This window comes from Schistocerca cancellata, chromosome 1, assembly GCF_023864275.1.
Source record: "Schistocerca cancellata isolate TAMUIC-IGC-003103 chromosome 1, iqSchCanc2.1, whole genome shotgun sequence".
NCBI lineage: Eukaryota > Metazoa > Arthropoda > Insecta > Orthoptera > Acrididae > Schistocerca > Schistocerca cancellata.
The window spans coordinates 384092422-384116472 of record NC_064626.1 but is presented as its reverse complement, the minus strand read 5'-3'; the positions used below and the strand labels follow the sequence as shown (position 1 = coordinate 384116472).

The window sequence follows — 24051 nt, the reverse complement described above, 5'->3', positions numbered from 1 at the left end:
ACAGTATATTTATTCCCTGACGTTGTTTTTTGTAAATAAACCACTGCAGTTTAAAAAGAACTATGATGCACATAATTACAATACCAGAAGGAAAAATTATATTCATTATTCCACATTAAGGTTGTCTTTACCACAAAAATGGGTGCACTATGTAGCAACTAAAATTTTTTATCACTGGGTACATCACATAAAATGTCTGACAGACAGCACAGTAAAGATTGAAAACACACTGAAAAAGTTTCTCCCTGACAACACCTTCCTTTCTGCAGAAGAATTTTTATTATTGTAATGTGTAAAAGGTGGTGAGTTGGAATTATTAAAGCACATCTGCATATTTAACAAGAAACTTATAAATGTTCTGCAATTAACAAATTAACTTCGAATGCAAATTTAAGATGACTTGTCCACATCATTATTATTTATCATGTAATGAATTCATGGATCGACTAACCAACTACTACACAATTAATGATCAGCTGAAGGACTTAAGAAGAGTGAGTAATAATGAAAGAAGTACAATACAACAATGTGCCACATTTCAATACACAATCATGGTTTATTGCTTTTACAATAAAATCATGTCAAGATCTAATGCACATGGTAGTAATGCCCTGTCTTTTTCTCGAGTTCAACATTTTATTCATCATGGAGGGGGGGGGGGGGCTGATGCTAACTCAGTTTTAAAAGTGAACAGGAATATAAACATGGAGCACAGTTGAATTTCGGTGACCAAGGAGTAATTTGTCCGAACAGACGGGAGTTAGTGCAGGAGCACAGCAGTATCTTTGTGGCCTAGAGAAACCATTTGGTGTCCTTAATGTGTGGTGAAGAAGAGATAACCTATGTTTTATAAAATAGCAGAAGAAAACTGTACATAAATCAAGCAACGTCGTACAGTAAGAGCCGACAATGTGGAGGAGCAGCTGTCAAGACACTGACCTCATAGTCAGGAGGATGGGGCCCACTTTGTGCAGTCATTCTGATGCTAAATGCACGGATAGCTCCTTCATCAAGACCATCACTGACCACCCTTCCCTGTGATTAACGAGCATACTTACATATTTTGTGTATGTATTTTTGACTATTTGTTTTTGTTGTATTAACATGACAATTCCAATATCACTGAGAGATGAACCTTGAATGAATAAAAACAAATACATAATAATATACTGTACATAAACTAGGAAACGTGGAAAGGGCATCCCTATGTAACTTCTACGAATTTCTTTATCCAATAAACAAATTCGGTCTGTAATAGCCTTGTGGCATGCAGGGCATCTTAACGCCAATTAGCATTAGCTTGCTTTTCAATGATCTTGCGAACGGAGAGCAGTGGCAAGGCACGGTAGGTCTTGTTAATCATACCGTTCGATATCTTCACAACAATATTTGTATTCTGTACGCCAAAGATGGGTGTGTGACTGGGCACGTCGTGTAGTACTATTACGTTCTATATCCCTGTTACTTTTAGGTCTAGTGCGCGATACTAATAACGCCTGTCAGTACTACACTTATATACTTCCCTACGTTAAGTCCAAATTGCACTATTTTCCCTTCATGATCACTGTCGAAGATGTCCAACGGAAGTACTTCGCATAGTTCAGAATTTTGCGAGAAAGCTAACTGGAGATCACATTTTTGTTGCGATTTTCTGTGGCAAAAAGAATTCCCTTTCTGCTGTTGCATTAATGACATCTACTGCTTACGACAGACGAAAACAGTGTACCGTGTATTCCTCGTACAGTTAAACCAACAATACAAGAGTCAACATTGCCAGTAAAAATAAACATAAATAAAGCTTTCTTACATATCGGAGGTTTGTCTGCACTTGCGATGAAAACCTTCACAGTCATTTTCACAACAAACAATTCCTTACTCCACACCAAGCCAAGCACACGTGCACACTGCACACCCACACAATTACGACGACAAACAATCCAACGATAACACCGTTGTGACTTGTGATTATAACCGAGCAAGGACGTTAGAATAAAAACATAATAATCGAGGCAAGCGCTTTCTACTAAAGAAACGTAGAAATATAAAACTTTAAGATACGTCGCATGATATATTACTAAGAAGAGTTAACACCTACACCTATACTCTGAAAATTACTGTGAAGTGCATAGCAAAGACAAGCGTGTCCCTTTTGAGTATATACAATCGTATATATTTAATATTTATTTTCTGCAAATTTCACATGAAAGTGTTACAAAATTGGTCAAAACATAATGCTTTTTTAAATTCGGAACATGCCGTTGAAAGTGAAACATAAGAGTTTCTCTTTAAGCGTAAATAGTGGGTCTTATATCTTTCATTCATGAATACTTTGCCTAAGTCGTCTCCGATTGGTTAGCTGAAGTTGTGTGGCGGTTATGAGATTTTAAGTTTTTAGGGTATGTGTGAGCGTTACGAAGTTGATGAGTTTTGTACGTAGTTTTTTTTGTTTATCTAACCCTAAAGAAGCTTGTATACTAAACCAGCGGAAGTCTCGGAGCTAATACTAGTAAGCATTGTTCAAAATATTGTCGTAGTGTTGTGATTACTAGGGATGAAATGTGAAAGCTCGAAACTTAAGCGTTACTTGAGTGTCAACAGTTTCTTTGTTGGGGATGTTATTAATATAGCGTTAAGTCCTAAAACAGCTACTTTAAAGTTGCAGAAATTCCTGTAACCCAGTTCGTTGTATTTTCCGTTATGCTGAGATTCAGTAGGAAAGCTGAAAATGTTTTATGACTGAACTGACTGATGACTTTTTTTTTTTTTTTTTTAATGTATTTGTTTTGTCTTGCAAAAGCAGAATTCATTGGATGTTTTTCTGTAGTGCTTGTCATATGGAATGTTTCGTAATATGTATGTAAGTAAAATGCAAAAGTTTCAGCTTGCATGTTGGTGACTTATTAGTAAAGATTTAGTAGAGAGTGAAAATGACATACGCTAGTGATTCAAAAATAAAATAATGCTTTATAGCGTATTTTATTCTGTTATCTACTCAAATATATGGGTTGAGTTCATGTACTACCACGTAGGCCCAAATGGAATGATATATTTAGTAAAAGAGGTACTTATCAGTTAAGTAGTTATACTGGCTTTAATGACTTCTTTGTCGAAGAGAAGGTTATTTCACATTTTCAGGCTCCCTTTTCCTATTTACCACTTACGACGAATCGGAAGTTATTTTTTGTTGATTGAAATTTGAGTTAGTAGCAGTCAGCTTTGAGTAGGCTAGTGATATGCGCTACAGGAAGGGAAAAAGATTAGTTACCAGCAAACTGGTATTTTTGTATGATTTTCCTGTGTGAATGATTTCTTGAATGTGAAATTTAAAACTTCAGCTTTTGTTTTGCTATCTTCGACTGCCACACCAAACTGGCCAAGTGACTGAATAGAAGCCTTAGACGCCTTAGCAATTTTACGCAAGACTAAAATTTTCCCAAGTTCTCTGCCAGATCTTTTGCTAATGTGTGATGGTGGTAGTTGTCATGTGCTTCGTCCATAAATCTTTTCAGAGAGGCAGAAATCTTACTAATCTTCGCTTGTCGTTTGTGCATTCCCTGTTGAACTGAGAGTGCATCAGCCTTTAATTCCTCGGCATCTGTTGGATTTTGTTATTAAACCATATATTCTTTGTACCGAGCGAGGTGGCGCAGTGGTTAGCACACTGGACTCTCATTTGGGAGGACGACGGTTCAATCCCGTCTCCAGCCATCCTGATTTAGGTTTTCCGTGATTTCCCTAAATCGCTTCAGGCAAATGCCGGGATGGTTCCTTTGAAAGGGCACGGCCGATTTCCTTCCCCATCCTTCCCTCACCCGAGCTTGCGCTCCGTCTCTAATGACCTCGTTGTCGACGGGACGTTAAACACTAATCTCCTCCTCCTCCTCCCATCTATTCTTTATCTACTTACTAGGCATGTAACTCTGCTTACTGTGATTGCCAGTCTGCCTAAACTTTGCCACAATTCCTCTACATCCATCTTACTGGAACTAAGTGATGCCAATTCACTGTCTAAGTGAGATGTTAATAACTACTTACCTGCTCTATCTAGTGAAACACACTCCCAGCCTTCTTGACTGATTTATTAACTTTCGTAATTAATGTTGCTATAATTGCATCAAGATTGCTAATCCCTGTTTCTATACTGACATTGTCAGTGAGGTCTAGCCTGTTTGTAGCTACAAGATGTATGATATTTCCGCTGCATGTGGGCTGCCGAGCTAGCTGCTCAATACAATTTTCATAAAACACGTTTAAAAGTATTTTGCATGACTGTGTGTGTCTATCCCCCTGCAATGAAGCCATTGACATCCCAGTTATACTTACAACTACATCTACATACATACTCCGCAATCCACCATACGGTGCTTGGCGGAGGGTACCTCGTACCACAACTAGCATCTTCTCTCCCTGTTCCACTCCCAAACAGAACGAGGGAAAAATGACTGCCTATATGCCTCTGTACGAGCCCTAATTTCTCTTATCTTATCTTTGTGATCTTTCCGCGAAATGTAAGTTGGCGGCAGTAAAATTGTACCGCGGTCAGCCTCAAATGCTGGTTCTCTAAATTTCCTCAGTAGCGATTCACGAAAAGAGCACCTCCTTTCCTTTAGAGACTCCAACCCGAGTTTCTGAAGCATTTCCGTAACACTCGCATGATGATCGAACCTACCAGTAACAAATCTAGCAGCCTGCCTCTGAATTGCTTCTATGTCCTCTCTCAGTCCGACCTGATAGGGATCCCAAATGCTCGAGCAGTACTGAAGAATAGGTCGTATTAGTGTTTTATAAGCGGTCTTCTTTACAGATGAACCACATCTTCCCAAAATTCTACCTATGACCTGCCTTCCCCACAACTGGCATTACATGCTTGTCCCACTTCATATTGCTCTGCAATGTTACGCCCAAATATTTATTCGATGTGACTGTGTCGAGCGCTACACTAATCGAGTATTCAAACATTACAGGAGTCTTTTTCCTATTCATCTGCATTAATTTACATTTATCTATATTTAGAGTTAGCTGCCATTCTTTACACCAATCACAAATCCTGTCCAAGTCATCTCGTATCCTTCTACAGTTACTCAACGAAGACACCTTCCCATACACCACAGCATCATCAGCAAAAACAGCCGAACATTGCTATCCACCCTATCCGAAAGATCATTTATGTAGATAGAAAACAACAGCGGACCTACCACACTTCCCTGGGGCACTCCAGATGATACTCTCACCTCCGATGAACACTCACCATCGAGGACAACATACTGGGTTCTATTACTTAAGAAGTCTTCAAGCCACTCACATATTTGGGAACCAATCCCATATGCTCTAGAATCCTGCAACAAACCGATGTTAAGGATATTGGTGTGTAATTTTGAGGATCTGTCCTTCTACCCTTCTTATATACAGGCGTCACCTGCACTTTTTTCCAGTCGCTCGGGATTTTACGTTGGGCAAGAGATTTGCGATAAATGCAAGATAAGTAAGGAGCCAATGCAGTAGAGTATTCTCTGTAAAACCGAATTGGAAACCGACCAGGACCTGGCGATTATTTATTTTCAACCCATTCAGCTGCTTCACAACCCCAGTGATGTCTATCGCTATGTCCTCCATACGGGAATCTGTATGAGACTCAAACGGCGCTATGTTTGTACGATCCTCCTGCATGAAAGATTTCTCAAATGCTAAATTTAAAATTTAAGCTTTTGTTTTGCTGTCTTCCGTTGCCAGGCCAGACTGATCAGCGAGTGACTGGATGGAAGCCCTCGACCCGCTTACCGATTTTACGTAAGACCAGAATTTCCTTGGGTTTTCAGCAAGATCTTTTGCTAAGGTACGATGGTGCTAGTGGCTGAATTCTTCGCGCATCGCTCTTTTTACAGCAACACGAATGTCTACTAACTTTTGCCTGTCCTCATTCTCCCGATCTTTCTTGTATCGCGAATGCAACTGCCTTTGCTTCCTGAGCATTCTCCGAATTGTGCTGTTAAATCACAGTGGGTCTTTTCCGTCCGTAACCCCCCTTTTTCGGCACATACTTCTCCAATGCGTGATTTACAATGTGTTTAAAATTTGCCCATAATTCTTCCACGTCCATCGTACCGGAAGTAAATGAAGTCGATTCATTTACTAAGTGGGATGCTAATAACTGCTTATCTGCTCTTTCTAGTAAGAATACTCTCTTAGCCTTTTTGACCAACTTTTTAACTTTCGTGACCATAGTCGTAATGACAACATCATGATCACTAATCCCTGTCTCAACACTGACACCGTCGATGAGGTCTGGTCTGTTCGTGGTTACCATATCTAAAATATTTCCATTACGCGTTGGCTGTCAATTTAGGTGCTCAAGGCAGTTTTCGGATAATGTGTTCAAAATTAATTCACACGACAGCTTGTCTGTACCACCTCTAATGAATCCATAGACATCCCAGTCTATACTAGGTAGATTGAAGTCGTCTCCGACTAATATAGCATGAATCGGGTACTTCTGCGATACAGAATGTAGACTCCCTTTGAATGATTCTAGAACTGTCACATTGGAAAGTGGTGGCCGGTAATAACACCCCACAATTAATTTTATTTCCCCTAGCCCTGTTAAACGTGTCCAGATAACTTCACAATCACACTCTACTTCGACCTCAGTAGACACAAAATTTTTGTCAACTGCTATGAAGACACCACCTCCTACGGTGTCTAATCTGTCTTTCTGATACACATTCCAACCCTCATTAAATATTTCAGAACTTCCTATCTCAGGGTCCAGCCAGGTCTCAGTCCCGAGAATAATTTGCACGCCATACGCTTCGTGGAGGGCAGTAAATTCAGGAACTTTATTCCGAACACTCTGAAAATTTACTGCTAATATCTTGATAGCTGAAGTGTCTTTACACTGAGCGCGTCCTGATTTCCCTGCTTGCACGTCGACTGGTGAGTGTTCATCAGGACATCTCGCACTACTGCCTAGGCTAAAAAAAAAACCATGTGCACACCACAAGTACTGTGCTACCGGAGTAGCCACTTTCTTTGTGTAGTTCACCTCTGACCTATCTAGGGGCGTCCTACAATTCCCCACCCAATAGCGCAAGTCTAGAAGTCTTCAGCCAAGACTGTCACAGAGTCGATGAAGCCTCTGGTTGAGACCCTCCACTCGACTCCAAACCAAAGGACCCCGATCCACTCTGGGAATGATGCTGCAAATAGAGAGCTCTGCTTGCACTGTGTGTGCGAGGCCAGCGGTCTTCACCAAATCCGCCAGCCGCCTGTACAAACTGAGGATCACCTCGGAACCCAAGTGACAGGCATCATTGATGTCGACGTCATGCTTCCTCTTCTTTCTTGTGAAGTAAAGTCATGTTCCTTCTCTCCTCTTCATGACAATCCATGTCATTTTATTATAGCATATAGTGTATCACGTCGATGTTCTCATCACCACAGTTATTCTGTTAGCACTATTTGGTAAGGGGATTTTTTGGGAATGACCCAATCACCATCTCAGCCTACGTCTACTAAATGTAAACATATTGAGGCTAAAGATTCAAAGACTCTCCCAGTTGCATCTCGGTTCCTCGTGGTATCACATACTGAACAAGATTAGTCCTGTGCTACGGTTAATCTGTTTATTATTCAGAAAAGTGTTGAAGCAATTGCAGACCCTGTGAAATCCTCCACTCGTTCATGTAATGGGGCTTTGCTTCTGGAGACCAATTGTGATTTTCAAGGCCTACAGCTACTTACAGTTTTGCTCCTCCACGGCTATCCTGTTTATGTGGAAGACCATTGAACGCTGTATTCTTCGTATGGTATTATTTACACTTGGTGCTTGATGATCTGACCAAGGGAGATATCCAAACTTACCTCTGATCAGGGTGTCACTACACTCCATCGGTTAATAAAACCGCTGATGCAACCTTAATGCCTACGCGCACTCTTTTTCTCACGTTTGATTGAGTAATGTTTCCACTGAAAATCAAAGTGGATTAGGAAGTTATCACAGTCCGACGTTACATTCCAACCTGATGCATTGTTACCATTGTCAACATTACAACCAAACTCGCATGTCCTGTAAAAACACGGCCAAATGTGTTACCTGTGGTAGGGATGCTCATGAGGGCAACTGTCCTCCTCCTCCTCCCCCCCCCCCTCCCCCACCCCTCCCCCCCCCTCCCCCTCTCCCTGTGGCATCAATTGTAATGGCAGCAATGCTGCCTCATGGTGTGAGCATCCTGTGTACCGAGATGAATGGGCTATCCGGAAGATCCAGGTGAAGGAAAAAGTGCCTTACACTGCTGCTCGCAAGTTGTTGGTGAGTCAAAAATCCTGCATTTTACCATCCAGCATTATAGTCTCCTCCTCCTCCTCCAGCTGTGCAACAAGCCATTAAGTCTCTGCCTCTGGCAGTGAAATCACCTGCTACACAACCGGCAGTCCGGAAAGGACAAAAGGAAACGAGAACTTTTTACGTCCCTCCAGCCAGCAAACACCTTCCTCGATTCAGAGATCCTCTTCAACGGTGCCACCATGTGATATTCTCACCCGACCAATCTCCATTTTGTCAGAGTGCGCCACCTACCATTTTTCTGCCCTGGGATCTGCAAGAGAGCCCAGTCAGAATGCTGACACCTCCGTAAATTTCATGGATCAGGATCTTCTAGCCTCAGCTTCCTGTAGCAATGAATCTTCGAAGACCGGCACTCAGCACCTGCCAAGATGACTACCCTTCCTTTGATACCACTTCCTCGTATACCGTTATGGCTCTTATCCGGTGAAACATTCACAGCATTAGATCCATGCCTCCAAGGGATAAAATTGCGTCCTTGTGACCGCTCTGTCCTCTTGCATTTCCTTCGGGTCCACTTTGACCTTCCCCACCCAAGGGCGCCATCCTATCTCGTGAGGGAGTAATACTTCTCATCTTGGATGATGTTCATAGCCAAACCTTTTCACTGAGCACTCTGCTGCAACCTGTTGTCCACACTATCCTTCCTCACTTTAGCTTTCTCTTTGCAAGTCTACATCCCCCTGTCATTCAGTGTCACCAGGGCACCTCATCCCTTTTCACTGCTCGGTGACTAATGCAGACCATCCCCTTTGGGGCTCTTCCAGAACCTGTCTGAACCTCTTGGCTGACCTTCTCAATCGACTCAACCTAGTCTGTCTTAACACTGGAGCACCCACATTCCTTTCTGACTCCATGCACACTTGTGTCCATTTGGGCCTCTCGTACTGCACTTGCCAGCTTGCCCGTTGTCTGGAGTGGTCTGTTCTCTCTGACACAGGCGACCATTTCCCATGTTATATCCGTTTGTTGACTACTACGTCACCTATGTGTGAACCTATTTGGCAGATTTATAAGGTTGATTGGAGGCTTTCTCTTCCCTGGCAATCTTTGACAAACACCTTGTACTCCATGTTTACCACACCGTTTTCCAGTCCCCTGATCGACTGAGGCATACTGCAATGCGATTTGTGCGCAGAGAAGTGCTCTGTGTTTTTAACCGTCATTCTATGATGGCAAACTTTATTAGTTACAAACAGTTGCATGCACATTGTTGTTCCATTCCCCCTGATAACAAAGAAGGTAGCTGGGTTTTATTTACTCGTTCTTTTCACAGTTTCACTACCTCTTTTGTTGTGTACAGGCAACCTCTGCTAGCTCTCTGGGACCCAAGGTCCATTCACCGATTTCCTGCCTGACTTATAGCAGAAAAGTCATTGTGGATCCAACACCTTAAGCCGCTGTTTTGCAGAGATTTCACACTATACACACTACAACCCCGCCTTTCTCTCTAGAAAATGAGTGGAGGAAGCTCGGGTGACACCCATTTTTCCGCAGACTCGTGAATGCTAAAATGCCACCTTTACTAAGAGGGAGCTGGATCATGCTCTCACTTAATCCGATCTTCCACTCCAGGGTTGGTTGATGCTCACATTCAGATATTGCAGCACCTTTCTCTTGTGTACAAGCACTTTCTCCTTCAAACGTACTATCATGTTTGGGAAGATGGCACATTTCCCAGATGCTGGAGTGAAGCCACTGTCATAGCCATACCTAAGCCCTGTAAGGACAAATGTCTTCCTTCTTGCTACCTCCCATTTATGTCAGTAGCTGAGTTTGCAAGGTGATGTATGATTCATGCATGGCTCGAGTCACACAATCCACTAACCACTGCACAGTGTGGATTTCGAATTTGCCATTCTGCAGTTGACCATCTTGTCAACCTATGTCATGAACTGTTTTTCATGGAAATACTAGACTGTGGCCATATTTATTTATTTGGAGAAAGGCTATGCCACCCGCTGGAGAACTGGTATCCTCCGTAATTCATGCTTTTTGTGCTTCTGTGTTTGCCTGCCCTGTTCCCTTCAGCGGTTCGTTGAAGATACTTCTGAGTTCGGCCTTGTCAAACACTTTTGACCAGGAGGACAGGGTGCCTCAAGGCTCAATCCTGAGTGTTGTCCTCCTTGCTATAGCCATTAACCCTGTTGTGGTCTGTCTCCTGCCAGGCATATCCAGCTCTCTTTTCATCGACGACTTTACTATCAATTGCAGTTCGCCACAGACTTGTCTCCTTGAATGGTGTCTTCAATTATGTCTGAGCCGTCTTTATTCAGGGAGCATCGACAATGGCTTCTGCTTTTCCACTGACTAAACTGTTTGCATGTATTTCTGGTGGTGTAATGGGTTTCTTCCACCATCTTTACATCTTGTTCCTGTTGCTCTTCAAGAGTCTGCCAATTTAGCTGTTTCAACATCTCAGTGACACCCTCCTGTTGGTCAAACCAGTGACCATTTGTGCTGCCCTTCTCTGTATATGTTCAATAACCCCTTACAGTCCTGTTTGGTACAGGTCACACAAACTGGAGCAGTATTCTAGGATGGGTTGTACATATGATTTGTAAGCGATTTCCTTTGTAGACTGATTGCATTTCCATAGTATTCTACGTATAAAACAGTCTGCCACCTGCTTTACCCATTACTTAACCTTTGTGATCATTCTGTTTCATATTCCTATGAAGTGTTACACCCAGATATTTTTATCAGGTGGCTGATTCCAGCAGTGACTTTTTGGTATTGTAGTCATAGGATACTACCTCTTTTCATTTTACAAAGTGCAAAATTTTACATTTCTGAACATTGAAAGCAAGTTGCTAATATCTGTACCCGTTTGGAATCTTATCAAGATCTGACAATATTTATGCAGATTCCTTCAGATAGTAATTTATTATAGATAACTGCATTATCTGCAAAAAGCCTAATTTCACTATTAATGGTGTCTGCAATGTCATTAATATGCAACATTAACCGCAAGGGTCCCAACACACTTCCCTGGGGCACTCGAAGTTACTTCGTCTGATGATGACCCTCCATCCAAGATAACATGCTGCGTCCTCCCTACCAAAATGCCCTCAATCCAGTCAGAAATTTCACTTGATCCCTCACATGATGTACTTCTGACATTTAAAGCATAAGTGTGGTACTGAGTCTTATGCTTTCGGAAATCAAGAAATTCTGCATCTACGCGATTGCTTTGATCCAAAGCTTTCAGTGCATCATGTGAGAAAAGTGCGAGTCGGGTTTCACATGATTAATATTTTTGAAATCCATGGTGGTTATGATTGAGCAGGTCATTTTTTTCCAGACACCAGATTATGTTTGAGCTCATAATATGTTCTAAGATTGTACGACAAATTTATGTCAGGGATAGTGGACAGTAGTTTTGTGGAGCACTTCTACTACCCTTCTTCTAGATGGGTGTGACCTGTGCCTTTTATCAAGAACTGGGCAGGGTTGTTTGTTCAAGGGATCTACAATAAATTATAGGCAGGGGCTAACTCGGCCACAAATTCAGTGTAGAATCTGACAGGAATTCCATCGGGCACTGGAGCTCTGTTTAGTTTTAAGATTTGAGCTGTTTCTCAACATTGCTGACACTAATACTTATTTTCATTCATCTTTTCATTGGTAAGGGGATTAAATTGGGGCAGTTCTCCTGTGTTTTCATTTGTAAAGGAACATTTGAAAATGGAATGAAGCATTTCAGCTTTTGCTTTGCTACCCTCAATTTCAGTTCCTTTTCCATTCACTATGAACTGGACATTAACATATGACCAGAATTTCTCAGTTCCTTTTCCATTCACTATGAACTGGACATTTAACTTAGGAGCCACTAACAGCCTTAACATATAACCAGAATTTCTTTGGGTTCTGTGAATGATCACTTGGCAATATTCTGCTATGGTAGTCACTGAAGGCATGACACATTGCTATCTCGACAGCCAAACGTGTTTCATTCATCATCCAGTGCATGTTCAACTATTCTTTTAAACTTGAGCCAGATTTCCTTTACATGCCCCTGTCCTGTGCTGAAAGTTTCAAGTTCCTCATTGAGATATGACACTAGTTTACTGAACATATATATATTTCTGCTTGTTTTAGTTGTCCTTTGTACTTTGGTAATCATTGCTGCCAGAACTGTATCATGGTGACTGATACTAGTTTCAATATGGACATTCTCAAAGAGTTCAGATCTATTTATTGCGTGAGATCCAATATATCTCTGTCATGAGTGGGGGTTTCTACCTGCCTGTTCTTCGTAGTTTTAAAAGAAAGCGTTTAGTATTGTTTCATAGGATGTCTTATCACACCCACCACTAACAAAACTGTGATTTTCACAATGATTACTGTATGATTGGGGAACTTACTCATTCTATTTCATATCCTTGCAAAGTGTTACACCGAGGTATGTGTATGAGTTAACTGTTTCCAGCTGTGACTCATTGAAATTACAGTCACATGATATTTTTTTATTTGTGAAGTGCACAGTTTTACTTTTCTGGACATTTAAAGCAGGCTGCTGATCGTTGGAAATCTTATCAAGATCTGACTGTATATTTATTCAGACTGTATTTGATTGTGGATAACTGCATCATCTGTGAAAAGTCTGAGGTTACTGGTAATATTGTCTTCAAAATCATTATTATACAACATGAACAGCAGGGACTCAACATGCCTCCCTGGGATGCACCCGAAGCTACTTCTACATCTGTCGATGACTCGGCATCCAAGATAATATGCTGTGACCTCTCTACCAAGATATTCTCAATACAGTTACATACCTGTATTTCATGTGATACTGCAAATGATTGAACTTTTGAGAATAAGCATAGGTATAGTACTGAATCAAATGCTTTTCGGAAATTAAGACGTAGATGTATGTTAGATTATATTTAATGGAGGGGCTAACTCGACCACAAATTTTATATAGAATATGAGGGGAATTATTTTGGGCCCCATGAGATTTGTTCAGTTTCAATGATTTTAGTTGGCTCTCAGCATCACTGATATTAATATCTATTTCCACTATCTTTTCTGTGGTACAAGAATTAAGTTAAGGCAATCTCCTGGATTTTCTTTTGTAAGGGAATATTTGAAAATAGAGTTAAGTATTTCTGCTTTTTGCTCTGCTATCTACAATTTCTGTTCCTGTTCTATGCCAAACTCTTCATCTCAGAGCAGGGCTTATACTGAATGTCCTCATTTATTTGTTGGGTTATTCCAATCTCTGTGTTCCTCTACAGTTTTTACCCTTACAGTTTCCTGTAGTACTGTGGTAGTTTTTTCATGATGTCTTGAGACATGTCCTGTCATCCTGTCCCTTCTTCTTGTCAGCATTTTCCACATGTTCCTTTACCGAATCTTTGGAGAACCTCCTCATTCCTTATCTTATCAGCCTACTTAATTTTCAACATTCTTCTGTAGCACCACATCTCAAATGCTTTGATTTCATTCCGTCCTTGTTTCCCACTGTTCGTGCCTTATTACCCTGGAATACTGTGCAGCAAATGTAAATTCTCAGAAATTTCTTCATCAAATGAAGGTCCTTGTTTGATACTAGCAAACATCTTTCGACCAGGAATGCCCTCTTTGCCTATGTTAGTCCACTTTTTGTGCCGTCCTTGCTTCGTCCATCAGGGGTTATTTTGCTTCCAAGGTAACAGACTCCCTATTATTGTCTATTTCGTGATCATCAGTTTTGATATTAAGCTTCTCGCTATTCTCATTTCTGCTACTTTTCATTACTTAAGTCTTTCTTTGATTTACTCTGCATCCTTATTCTGTGCTCATTATACTGTACATTCACTTCACCAGGTTCTGTAATTTTCTTGATCTTCACTGAGGATAGCAATGTCATCAGTGAGTCTTATAACTGATAGCCTTGCACCCTGAATTTTAACCCCATTCTTGCACCTTCCTTTTATTGCCTTTATTAATTCAGTGTATAGATTGAACATTAGGGATGAAAAACTGCATCCATCTCTTAAATCTTTTATAATCTGAGGACTTCATTCTTGGTCTTACAGTCTTATTGTCCCCTTTTTGTTTTTCTACATACTGTATATTTTATGCTCCTTGTTGTTATTGTTGCCTTCAGTCCAGAGATTGGTTTAATGCAGCTCTCCAAGCTACTCCATCCTGTGCTAGCTTCTTAGTCTCCAAGTAACTGCGGCAACCTACATCGTTCTGAATTTGCTTAGTGTATTCATTCATCTCTTGGTCTCCCTCTACAGTTTTTGTCCTTTACATTGCCCTCCAGTAATAAAATGGTGATTCCTTGATGCCTCAGAACATGTCCTACCAACCAGTCCCTTCTGCTAGTTAAATTGTGCCACAAATTCCTCTTCTCCCCAATTCTATTCAGTAACTCCTCATTATTTACGTGATTGACCCATGTAATCTTCAGCATTCTTCTGTAGCACCAAATTTTGAAAGCTTGTATTCTCTTCTTGCCTGAACTATTTTCCCTTCCATACCTGGCTAAACTCCATACAAATACTTCCAGAAACAACTTCCAGATACTTAAATCTATACTCGATGTTAACAAATTTCTCTTCTTCAGAAACGCTTTCCTTGCCATTGCCAGTCTACATTTTATATCCTCTCTACTTCGACCATCATCAGTTATTTTGCTCCCCAAATAGCAAAACTCCTTTACTACTTTAAGTGTCTCATTTCCTAATCTAATTCCCTCAGCATCACCCGATTTAATTCGACTACATTCTATTACCCTCGTTTTGCTTTTGTTGATGTTCATTTCTTATCCTTCTTTCAAGACACTGTCCATTCCATTCAACTGCTCTTCCAGGTCCTTTACTGTCTCTGACCGAATTACAATGTCTTCGGCAAACCTCAAGGTTTTTATTTCTTGCTCGTGGATTTTAATTCCTACTCTGAATTTATCTTTTGTTTTCTTTTACTGATTGAATAACATCGAGGATAGGCTAGAACCCTGTTTTATTCCCTTCCAAACCACTGCTTCGCTTTCATGCCCCTCGACTCTTATAACTGCCATCTGGTTTCTGTACAAATTGAAAATAGCCTGTTGCTTCCTGTATTGGACCCCTGCTCACTTCAGAATTTGAGAGAGAGTATTCCAGTCAACATTGTCAAAAGCTTTCTCCAAGTCTACAAATGCTAGAAACGTAGGTTTAACTTTCTTTAATCTATTTTCCAAGATAAGTCGTAGGTTCAGTATTGCCTCATGTGTTCCTACATTTCTGTGTACTGATCTTCCCCAAGGTCGGTTTCTACCAGTTTTTCCATTAGTCTGTAAAGAATTCATGTTAGTATTCTGCAGCCGTGACTTATTAAACTGGTAGTTCAGTAATTTTCACATCTGTCAACACCTGCTTTCTTTGGAATTGGAATTATTATTTACTTCTTGAAGTCTGAGGGTATTTCGCCCATCTCATACATCTTGTTCACCAGACGAAACCAGTAGAGTTTTGTCAGGGCTGGCTCTCCCATGACTGTCAGTAGTTCTAATGGAATGTGGTCTACTCCTGGGTCCTTGTTTCAACTTAGGTCTTTCAGTACCCTGTCAAATTCTTCATGCAGTGTCATATCTCCCATGTCATCTTCATCTATGTCCTCTTCCATTGTCATAATATTGCCCTCAAGTACATCGCCCTTGTATAGACCCTCTACATACTCCTTCCAGCTTTCTGCTTTCCCTTCTTTGCTTAGAACTGGTTATCCATCTGAGCTGTTAATATTCACGCAAGTGGCTCTCTTTTCTCCAAAGGTCTCCTTAATTTTCCTGTAGGCAGTGTCTGATCTCATTTTTGAGGCACTTGTGTTCCTTTTTTCTTGCTTCATTTACTGAATTTTTATATTTTCTCCTTTCATTGATTAAATTAAGTATCTCTTCAGTTACCCAAGGATTTCTACTACACCTTGTCTTTTTACCTACTTTATCCTCTGCTGCCTTCACTAATTCATCTCTCAAAGCTACCCATTCTTCTTCTTCTTCTTCTGTATTTCTTTCCCCTATTCTTGTCAATCGTTCAGTAATGGTCTCTCTGAAACTCTCTACAACCTCTGGTTCTTTCAGTTTATCCAGGTCCCATCTCCTTAAATTCCCACCTTTTTGCAGTTTCTTCAGTTTTAATCTACAGTTCATAACCAATAGATTGTGGTCAGAGTCCACATCTGCCCCTGGAAATGTTTTACAATTTAAAACCTGATTCCTAAATCTGTATTACCATTATATAAATCTATCTGAAACCTTCTAGTGTCTTCAGACCTCTTCCACTTATACAACCTTCTTTCATTATTCTTAAAACAAGTGTTAGCTATGTTTAAGTTATGCTCTGTGGAAAATTCTGCCAGACAGCTTCCTCTTACATTCCTTACCCCCTATTCCATTTTCACTTACTAATTTTCCTTCTCTCCCTTTTCCTACTATTGAATTCCAGTCCCCCATGACTGTTAAATTTTCTTCTCCCTTAATTATCTTTCTTTCATCTCATCATACATTTCTTCAATCACTTTGTCATCTGTTGAGCTAGTTGGCATGTGAACTTGTACTACTGTGGTAGGCATGGACTACGCATCTATCTTGCCTATAATAATGCATTCACTATGCTGTAGCTTAAACCTACTCCTGCATTACCCCTATTTGATTTTGTATTTATAACCCTATATTCACCTGACCATAAATCTTGTTCCTCCTGCCACCGAACTTCACTAATTCCCACTCTATCTTTAGCCTTACTAACTTACCTTCCTGATTAAGGGATCTGACATTGTACACTCAGATCCATGGTATGCCAGTTTTGTTTCTCCTGATAAAGACGTCGTCCTGAGTAGTCCCCGCCTGGAGATCTGAATGGGAGACCATTTTACCCAAGAGGACACCATCATCATTTAACCATACAGTAGAGCTGCATGTCCTCGGAAAAAATTATGGCTGTAGTTTCCCCCTTGCTTTCAGCCGTTCGCAGTACCAGCACAGCAAGGCCATTTTGGTTAATGTTACAAGACCAGATCAGTCAGTCATCCAGACTGTTGCCCCTGCAAGTACTGAAAAGGCTTCTGCCCCTCTTCGGGAACCACACATTTATCTGGCCTCTCAACAGATAGCCCCTCAGTTGTGGTTGCACCTATGGTGAGGCTATCTGTATTACTGAGGAACGCAAGCCTCCCCTCCAGTGGCAAAGTCCATGGTTCATGGGGAGAGGAAATGCTCCTTATATCTTACTTATTATGCTTCTTTTTTGATGGCACCATTGTAGGAAAGTTAAATGTCAATGCAAAGAGGAATACTTTCAAAGATATGAATGTACTATGTTTTATTACACTTAAAAATCAGAATTTCAGTTTTGAAGTTTGGAGTTGTTTCTCCGTTATACCTGATTTTCTGTAATACACAAAATACTGTAGATAGCTAATTGTCAAAAGGAGGCAAACTTAGTCTTGGTGGTTAACACAAAAGATATGAAGGAAATCAGTACTGCATTGCACACCTGTTGCTACTTCAGCCATATTGCACCAGTTAAGTTTATATCATTTACAAACCAAGCAGCTGTGGCCTCCGTTCTCAGAGCTTTCTGAAATGAACTAAATGGGTAACTTAGTATGGATTGTGAAAGGAACTATATTTCGGTTGAACTGGAGATAGGCATTAACTGTTTTCAAAATATATATTGTTCAACATAATCATACTAATTTCAAAACATTAGAGATGGTTTGCTTTTCTAAATTTCGGTGACTGATAGGAATATTATTGTTGGTAAACATACTTGTTGCCATTGTTTGAATACCAGTTTTTAAAATTGATTTTCTACCTTAGGCATTGTCAGATAATCTCACACATCTTGCTGTTCCTGTATGTTTTTGTGTTAACAGTTCTTCAGATCATTTCTTGAGAATTTTATTTTGGCATTTTCAGAGTATGATATGTTTTTAATATACTGTTGTTGTGGTTTGTCTGAAAACTTATTTTCACTTTGTTCTGTTATGCACATGCAAATATTGGTGTGAAAAATAGTTGAAAGGTAAGAATCTACTGCTGTGGGATACACCATTCGACATTATTAGACCAGTCGGTAAGAAGAGTCTCCACAACCAATGATTTTTTTTTACTTAATTTAGTTGTACAGAAACAAAGTGAATGTACATCTCTAAAACATATTTTGTTTTCTCAGTCTGTAAATAATGAATTTCTTAATGATAGAAATAGTTTCTTGCACTGTCTGTGACATAATTTGTTTCAGGATATTCGTGAAAATGGATGTAGCAACACTAAGAGATGAATTGGACAAAGCTATAAGAGATAACAATTTGGGAATTGAGGAATATGAACTTGAGCACCAGGTATAATTGAATTTTATGTAATTCTTTTGATGTTTTAACTATGTGACATTACATAAATATCTTTGTGAAAAAATTATCATAAACTGTTCCTTTGGAAAGCTGCTATATTACACAAATAGTGCTGGAATGTTACACATCCTTCAAGAATCCATATTGTGCTTGCTTAGTGCATTTTCCTCCTATTTCATTATTGCTTATAGGTGTGAACTGTGTTACACCAATAAGAAACATATACCATACTGAACCAAAACATTGTTCCAAGTACGCAATGTATTTACTCTTCCCATAAGTGTGACACATCTACTCAATGACTTGCAATCTCCAGTTACTCCTCCTAATATTTATAAGACTAGATACATTTGCTTGATAGGTTGAGGAGTCCTTTCATGATTTATTCTCAGCCTGAGTGATAATAATAGTCTCAGCTAATGTTTACATGTTTGTACATTGTACTTAGCTTCAGTTAGGAAATGGTTTCCATTCCTGCCCCATTTGCCCTGTTCATGTGATGTGCTTAACATGTCTACATACACTATACATCATTTATATTTTGCTGTCATATTATAGTTGTAGTGGATTCTGTTGCTATTGCCATATTCTTTTCTTTTATCTATGAGAGAACTGTTTCAGGTTCCTCTGTGATAAACGGTATCAGTCTTAATGTCAGTTCACCATTAAAAACTAGGGTAGCACAGTATATGAGGTAGATTACATAATAGTAGGTGTAGAAATAACTACCAAAGAGAGGACTAAATGTGAAATTCTGAAACAGTTAACTTGGTTGCCTGACGGACATCACGCTACCAAATCTGTAGATTTTCTGCAGTTTTGAATTTCTTTAACATGTCAATATTGTACTTTTAACCAGTCTCAGGACGTTTAATTCCGAGTGGTCTAGTGGTTCCCACATGACCATAATGGATTACAACAAAACTTTGTGTGAACAGTCAGCTGAAAAAATACACACTTGAGAAAATGTCAGGTTTAGCTTTTTACATCTCTAGAATTAACTTTGGGATAAATCTGAAACTTAACAGTTAATAACTTACCAGTACTACTGCCTGATAGTTGTCAGCTTTGCTAAACAACAATTCTGCATCAAAATCAAGTCACTTTATACTTCAGTAACTATTCTGCTCCTAATGCTTGTAAATTAGCATTTGTCAGTACTAGTAAAGTTTGCGTAAGTTGAAAACTTCCTTATACTGTAAGGTACACGTGTATCTTGTTTAAGTAACATACTCTTACTTCTAGTAATCCCTATGATATACACAGGTAGTATAGGATACAGGTCTTTATTGCTCAATGTGTGTAAAAAAATCTTGTGAGACCAGGGGAAATCTCACTATCTAGGTGTATATAATGTCTACTTTCTATATACTTCCCAAACTACTATGTGGTTTGGTTGGCTTTCTAAGATTCCATGATTCTTGACTATCATCGACGGTGACATAGATATTCTACACGTAAAAGCTGTATACTTTTCTATATATGGCCCTATGATTTTATTGTCACGTCCTGGATCCTGACCCCTGTCTTGGGGTGTCCCTTGTTTTGCACTGTAATAACAGGATAATTCCCTTTAAGTACCCTGTCACCTGCCATGGATATACAGTGAAAGCCCGCTTTTACACTTTTTAAGGGACTTAAAAAAATGGTGTAAAATACAGGAAAATTTAACATGTGGGAAATAGTGTTTTAAGCTGTAAAAGTTACGTATAGGATGCCCCCTTGCACTTTATGTATGATTTATGTACATAACAGGCATCAAAAGACTTGTCAGGGACTTTTTTATTATCTAATAAAGGTTTGTTATCTAATAAAAACTGCTGATGTAACTGGAATTGATAACTCTATGGGAAGGGGAAATGTTTGACTTAATTTCAAATGTAATAATCGATTTTTATGGAAAGCCTGCAGCTGTCATTCATTATTTAAATAATGAAATACTGCACTAGTTACGTATTTTTTCATGCTTAGCATGATGTGTTTAGAGAATTTTTTTCATGTTGTCAAGTGGAAATATGTAAAAAAATATTTTGTATGGCGTTTGAATGTGTGTTATACTGTGCCTCAAGAAACGTGACCCCCCCCCCCCCCCCCCCCCACACACACACAGGTTCACCCGTTCAAAATATCACTCTTATTGTTTGTATAACATCACAAAAATACATATGTAAATACTGCACTTGACAATGAGAATAAATTCTCGAAACACTTTGCTCAGCAGGAATAAAATACGTTATCGGCGCTGTGTTTACACTAAAAACAATTGGGCAACACAAAGTGAATGACGGTGTCAACTAGCACTCCACGGGACCATACGCTGAAACATGCTAAATATGGTTCGACAAAGGTGTCACGATGATCACAACAATCATGAAACAGCATTTGCGCAGTAGAGTCAGTTTGGAAATAGTTGGGGTTGGTCATGATATCTTCATTCAAATGAACCTACTTAGTCCCATCAGCCACCACGCCACATAGAGCTTGGTAGCTGCAGGAGATACACAAATTGTTACAACTTTTACTCAGTTACCCATTCAAATTCGCTGAATAGAGTGCCCCGGTGTCAAGAAACTTAACGATTTAATACTTGTAAATACTACTGGACGGCCAACATTATGCCAGCATCATATTTTCTCCATAAACATATTTTGTAAGGTGTAAATGGCCGGAAAATTATAAATATGTTGATGCAAAATCAGGTGCAAATTAACAATGTGGGCATTGGAAATTTGACGCGACCGATAAAAAATGCCATACATGGCGGGAAAATGTTAATTCCAGGTACCGTAAAAGCGGAATTATGCTGTATCTATTATCCGTACCATTATTGGCTGTGTTTAATACAGATACTTGCGACTGTGCATTTTTCCCATCTCTGATTTTGTGAATGACTGATTGTTACCTTGATTACTAACAAGATTAGTTTCTATCTTTCTTGTGAAGTGTTTGGGAAAATTTTTACCTTCAGACTGTTACTGTCCCAGTTCTTTCACTGGACATCTTCATTATGTTCTTTAATTAAGGTGTCTAACCCTTTGATGAAGGTTGGAAAATCACTGATAGTTGTCAATCCTCTATACCAAATTTCCTTGCTTACATACTGAGGTAATCTGCATGCTAATATCCTTGAAAAAGCTTGATTCTTCTATTTGATAATCTGAATCCTTAGATCTAGCTAAATGTCGTTCGGTGTACTTGCTACAATTTCCCCTAAAACTATTATATTTTCAATCTAATAATTCTTTAATCAACTTTTATTGTATGCTAGAGGACCAGCATTTCCTTTGAATTTTTCTTGAAAACTTCACAGGATCTAAAGTCTCTTGAATGAGCCGTTCCCCTTTCTGCTGCATCCTCTGCCAAATAACTAAGTGCAAAATTGATTTTCGTATGATATTCCCACTTCTTAGGCAATACTCACAAAAAATAAGTTGGCTGGTGTTCTCCACCCGGTTTAAATTGTGGATGGTATTTAGATTAACTCATTCCACTTCCAAATTGGAATTCCTTGCTATGTCACTTAACAACCTAGTGTTTTTGAGAGCTGTTTTCTTACAAAGTTCTTTCTGGATATTTTCCAATGCTTCCCACAACTTCTAACTGTCCATTTGATGTTCTACAGTATTGCTCAAAGAATTAGATGTAGCACTAGTGGATTCAGCTGTCTCATTTACCTTTGTTCTGCTAATTCTGGTATCTATTCTGCAAACCCGTCAATTACTTCACCAAAACCTCTACTCTGTTCTAATGCCTCTACTCGGCCTTGCACATCTGATATTTGGACTATGTATATTTTTGAACTCCTGAGTGGCAAATTCCATTATGTGTTTCATCTCGTCTACTTCTTTCTCTTTTTCTATTTGAGTCTGTAGCTCTGGAGGTAACTTTACTTAGGTCACTTCTATTTTAGAAATTTTATCTTCTTTCATAGATACTCCCTCTAAAGCTTGTCCTTAGTTTGTAATACCATTAGACAACTCTAATTTCACTCTGTGGGTTTTAATACTATAAGATGACACTTCTCTGGTTGATTTAATACTGTTAGTCTTCTGATTTCTCTCCATGATTTTTAATACTATTTGCTGATTTGTCTAATTTGTTTGCTCCTTAATAAGGACCATTAATTCAGCCAACTTGTATGTGGTAACAGGGATACAATGTAGACAAAATATATTCACTTAATAGCACTAAAGTACTGTGACTCTGTTTTGACATGAACACACAAAATTCTCACCTAATTGGGTGCACACCAAGCTGCACTGCACTACTGATGTGTTTCGCGTGAGCTCAGTGACACTGAGATGACCCACTGCACATCGTTACACTGCGGAGTGGAGGTGCGTTGTTGTCCTGCTGTTCATCTGTTGAGTGGATACCCTTTTAGATCACAGCTGCAACTGTAGTCTTGTGGTCACAACACAGAATTCTTCTGTGTCTGTGAGATTCTTCTTCACATATGCACCAAAGGTTGAATAATTACGTGAATATCTAATCACTGTAGACTCTGCTGCTGTGGTCAACTATTATTCTTCTCTTAACTTTTGTTATTACTTATAGCACTTCATCAGTTTTAACACAAAATAAACTTATTTCTCCTCTATTAATCAAATCAATTCAGGCAACAGTATTGCATGCATCTGCTTATATCTTTTTGGCTATTGACTTGGGTTGCTCTGGGCAAAGTTGTAACTTCTTCTGTTATTCTCATAAAATTCTTGAAAAAATAATGACTGCTGCACCAATAATTCGCATCCTGCACTAGGGGATCAAAATGAAATGTAACGTGGTGGTTGGTTGTGGTGTAATATACTCCATGTATGGTCTCTCACCCTGATGTATGTGAGTCAGCTTTAAATAATTTCCAACCACTATTCTTGAAGATGATTACTTTATTGGTCCTGCTGTACAGTGCTATGAGACTGTAACATGTGACTACTTCACTTTCTGCAATCGGAGTGGGTGCTAGGAGAGAGCTTCCATCGTCCAAAGTAGTAAATGATGTAAACTAATTTTCAAGTAACTCTTGTCCATTATAACAGCAAAGTTTCCACTGTACATTTACTTTTACAAAGGCGAGTGATACAGATTGCCGATAAGTTGTAGCTCACCACAGTATATTATAACAAATATATGTAATGCTTTGATGTTCAGTAGCCAGTTCTGAAATGATAGTCTGATGTTGAACTGTTCAATAGTTTACATTCTTGCCAGTACCACCTTTTCTCTAGGACATCCAAGGCACCATTGAGCCGTGATGTCAAAGCCCATGCGAACCTCCACAGCAGGTGGAGATGTGTGGTCGCCTTGTCGATGTCTGGAGCTGGCGCCGTTCGCATGGTATCTGCACATAATATAAAGAATGACACTGGGTGGTAATTATTGGT

General features: G+C 39.5%; 2 protein-coding genes across 3 annotated transcripts in view; one reads left to right on the top strand and one right to left on the bottom strand.

Annotated features, from left to right (window-relative positions):
• LOC126175327 (bifunctional glutamate/proline--tRNA ligase) overlaps positions 1-2071 on the bottom strand; it is a 251607-nt gene extending 249536 nt beyond the window's left edge. Inside the window, exon 1 of the mRNA XM_049922047.1 lies at positions 1808-2071. Coding sequence (XP_049778004.1) covers positions 1808-1853 — 46 coding nt within the window. The 5' untranslated portion in view covers positions 1854-2071. The remainder of the gene's footprint in view (positions 1-1807) is intronic.
• A 277-nt stretch (positions 2072-2348) lies between these two features.
• Positions 2349-24051, top strand: part of LOC126175336 (calponin homology domain-containing protein DDB_G0272472) — a 147914-nt gene continuing 126211 nt past the window's right edge. For both annotated transcript variants that reach the window (XM_049922066.1, XM_049922058.1), the window contains exons 1-2: positions 2349-2506; positions 18559-18658. In XM_049922066.1, the coding sequence (XP_049778023.1) occupies positions 18572-18658 (87 nt within the window). In that variant the 5' untranslated portion in view covers positions 2349-2506; positions 18559-18571. The remainder of the gene's footprint in view (positions 2507-18558; positions 18659-24051) is intronic.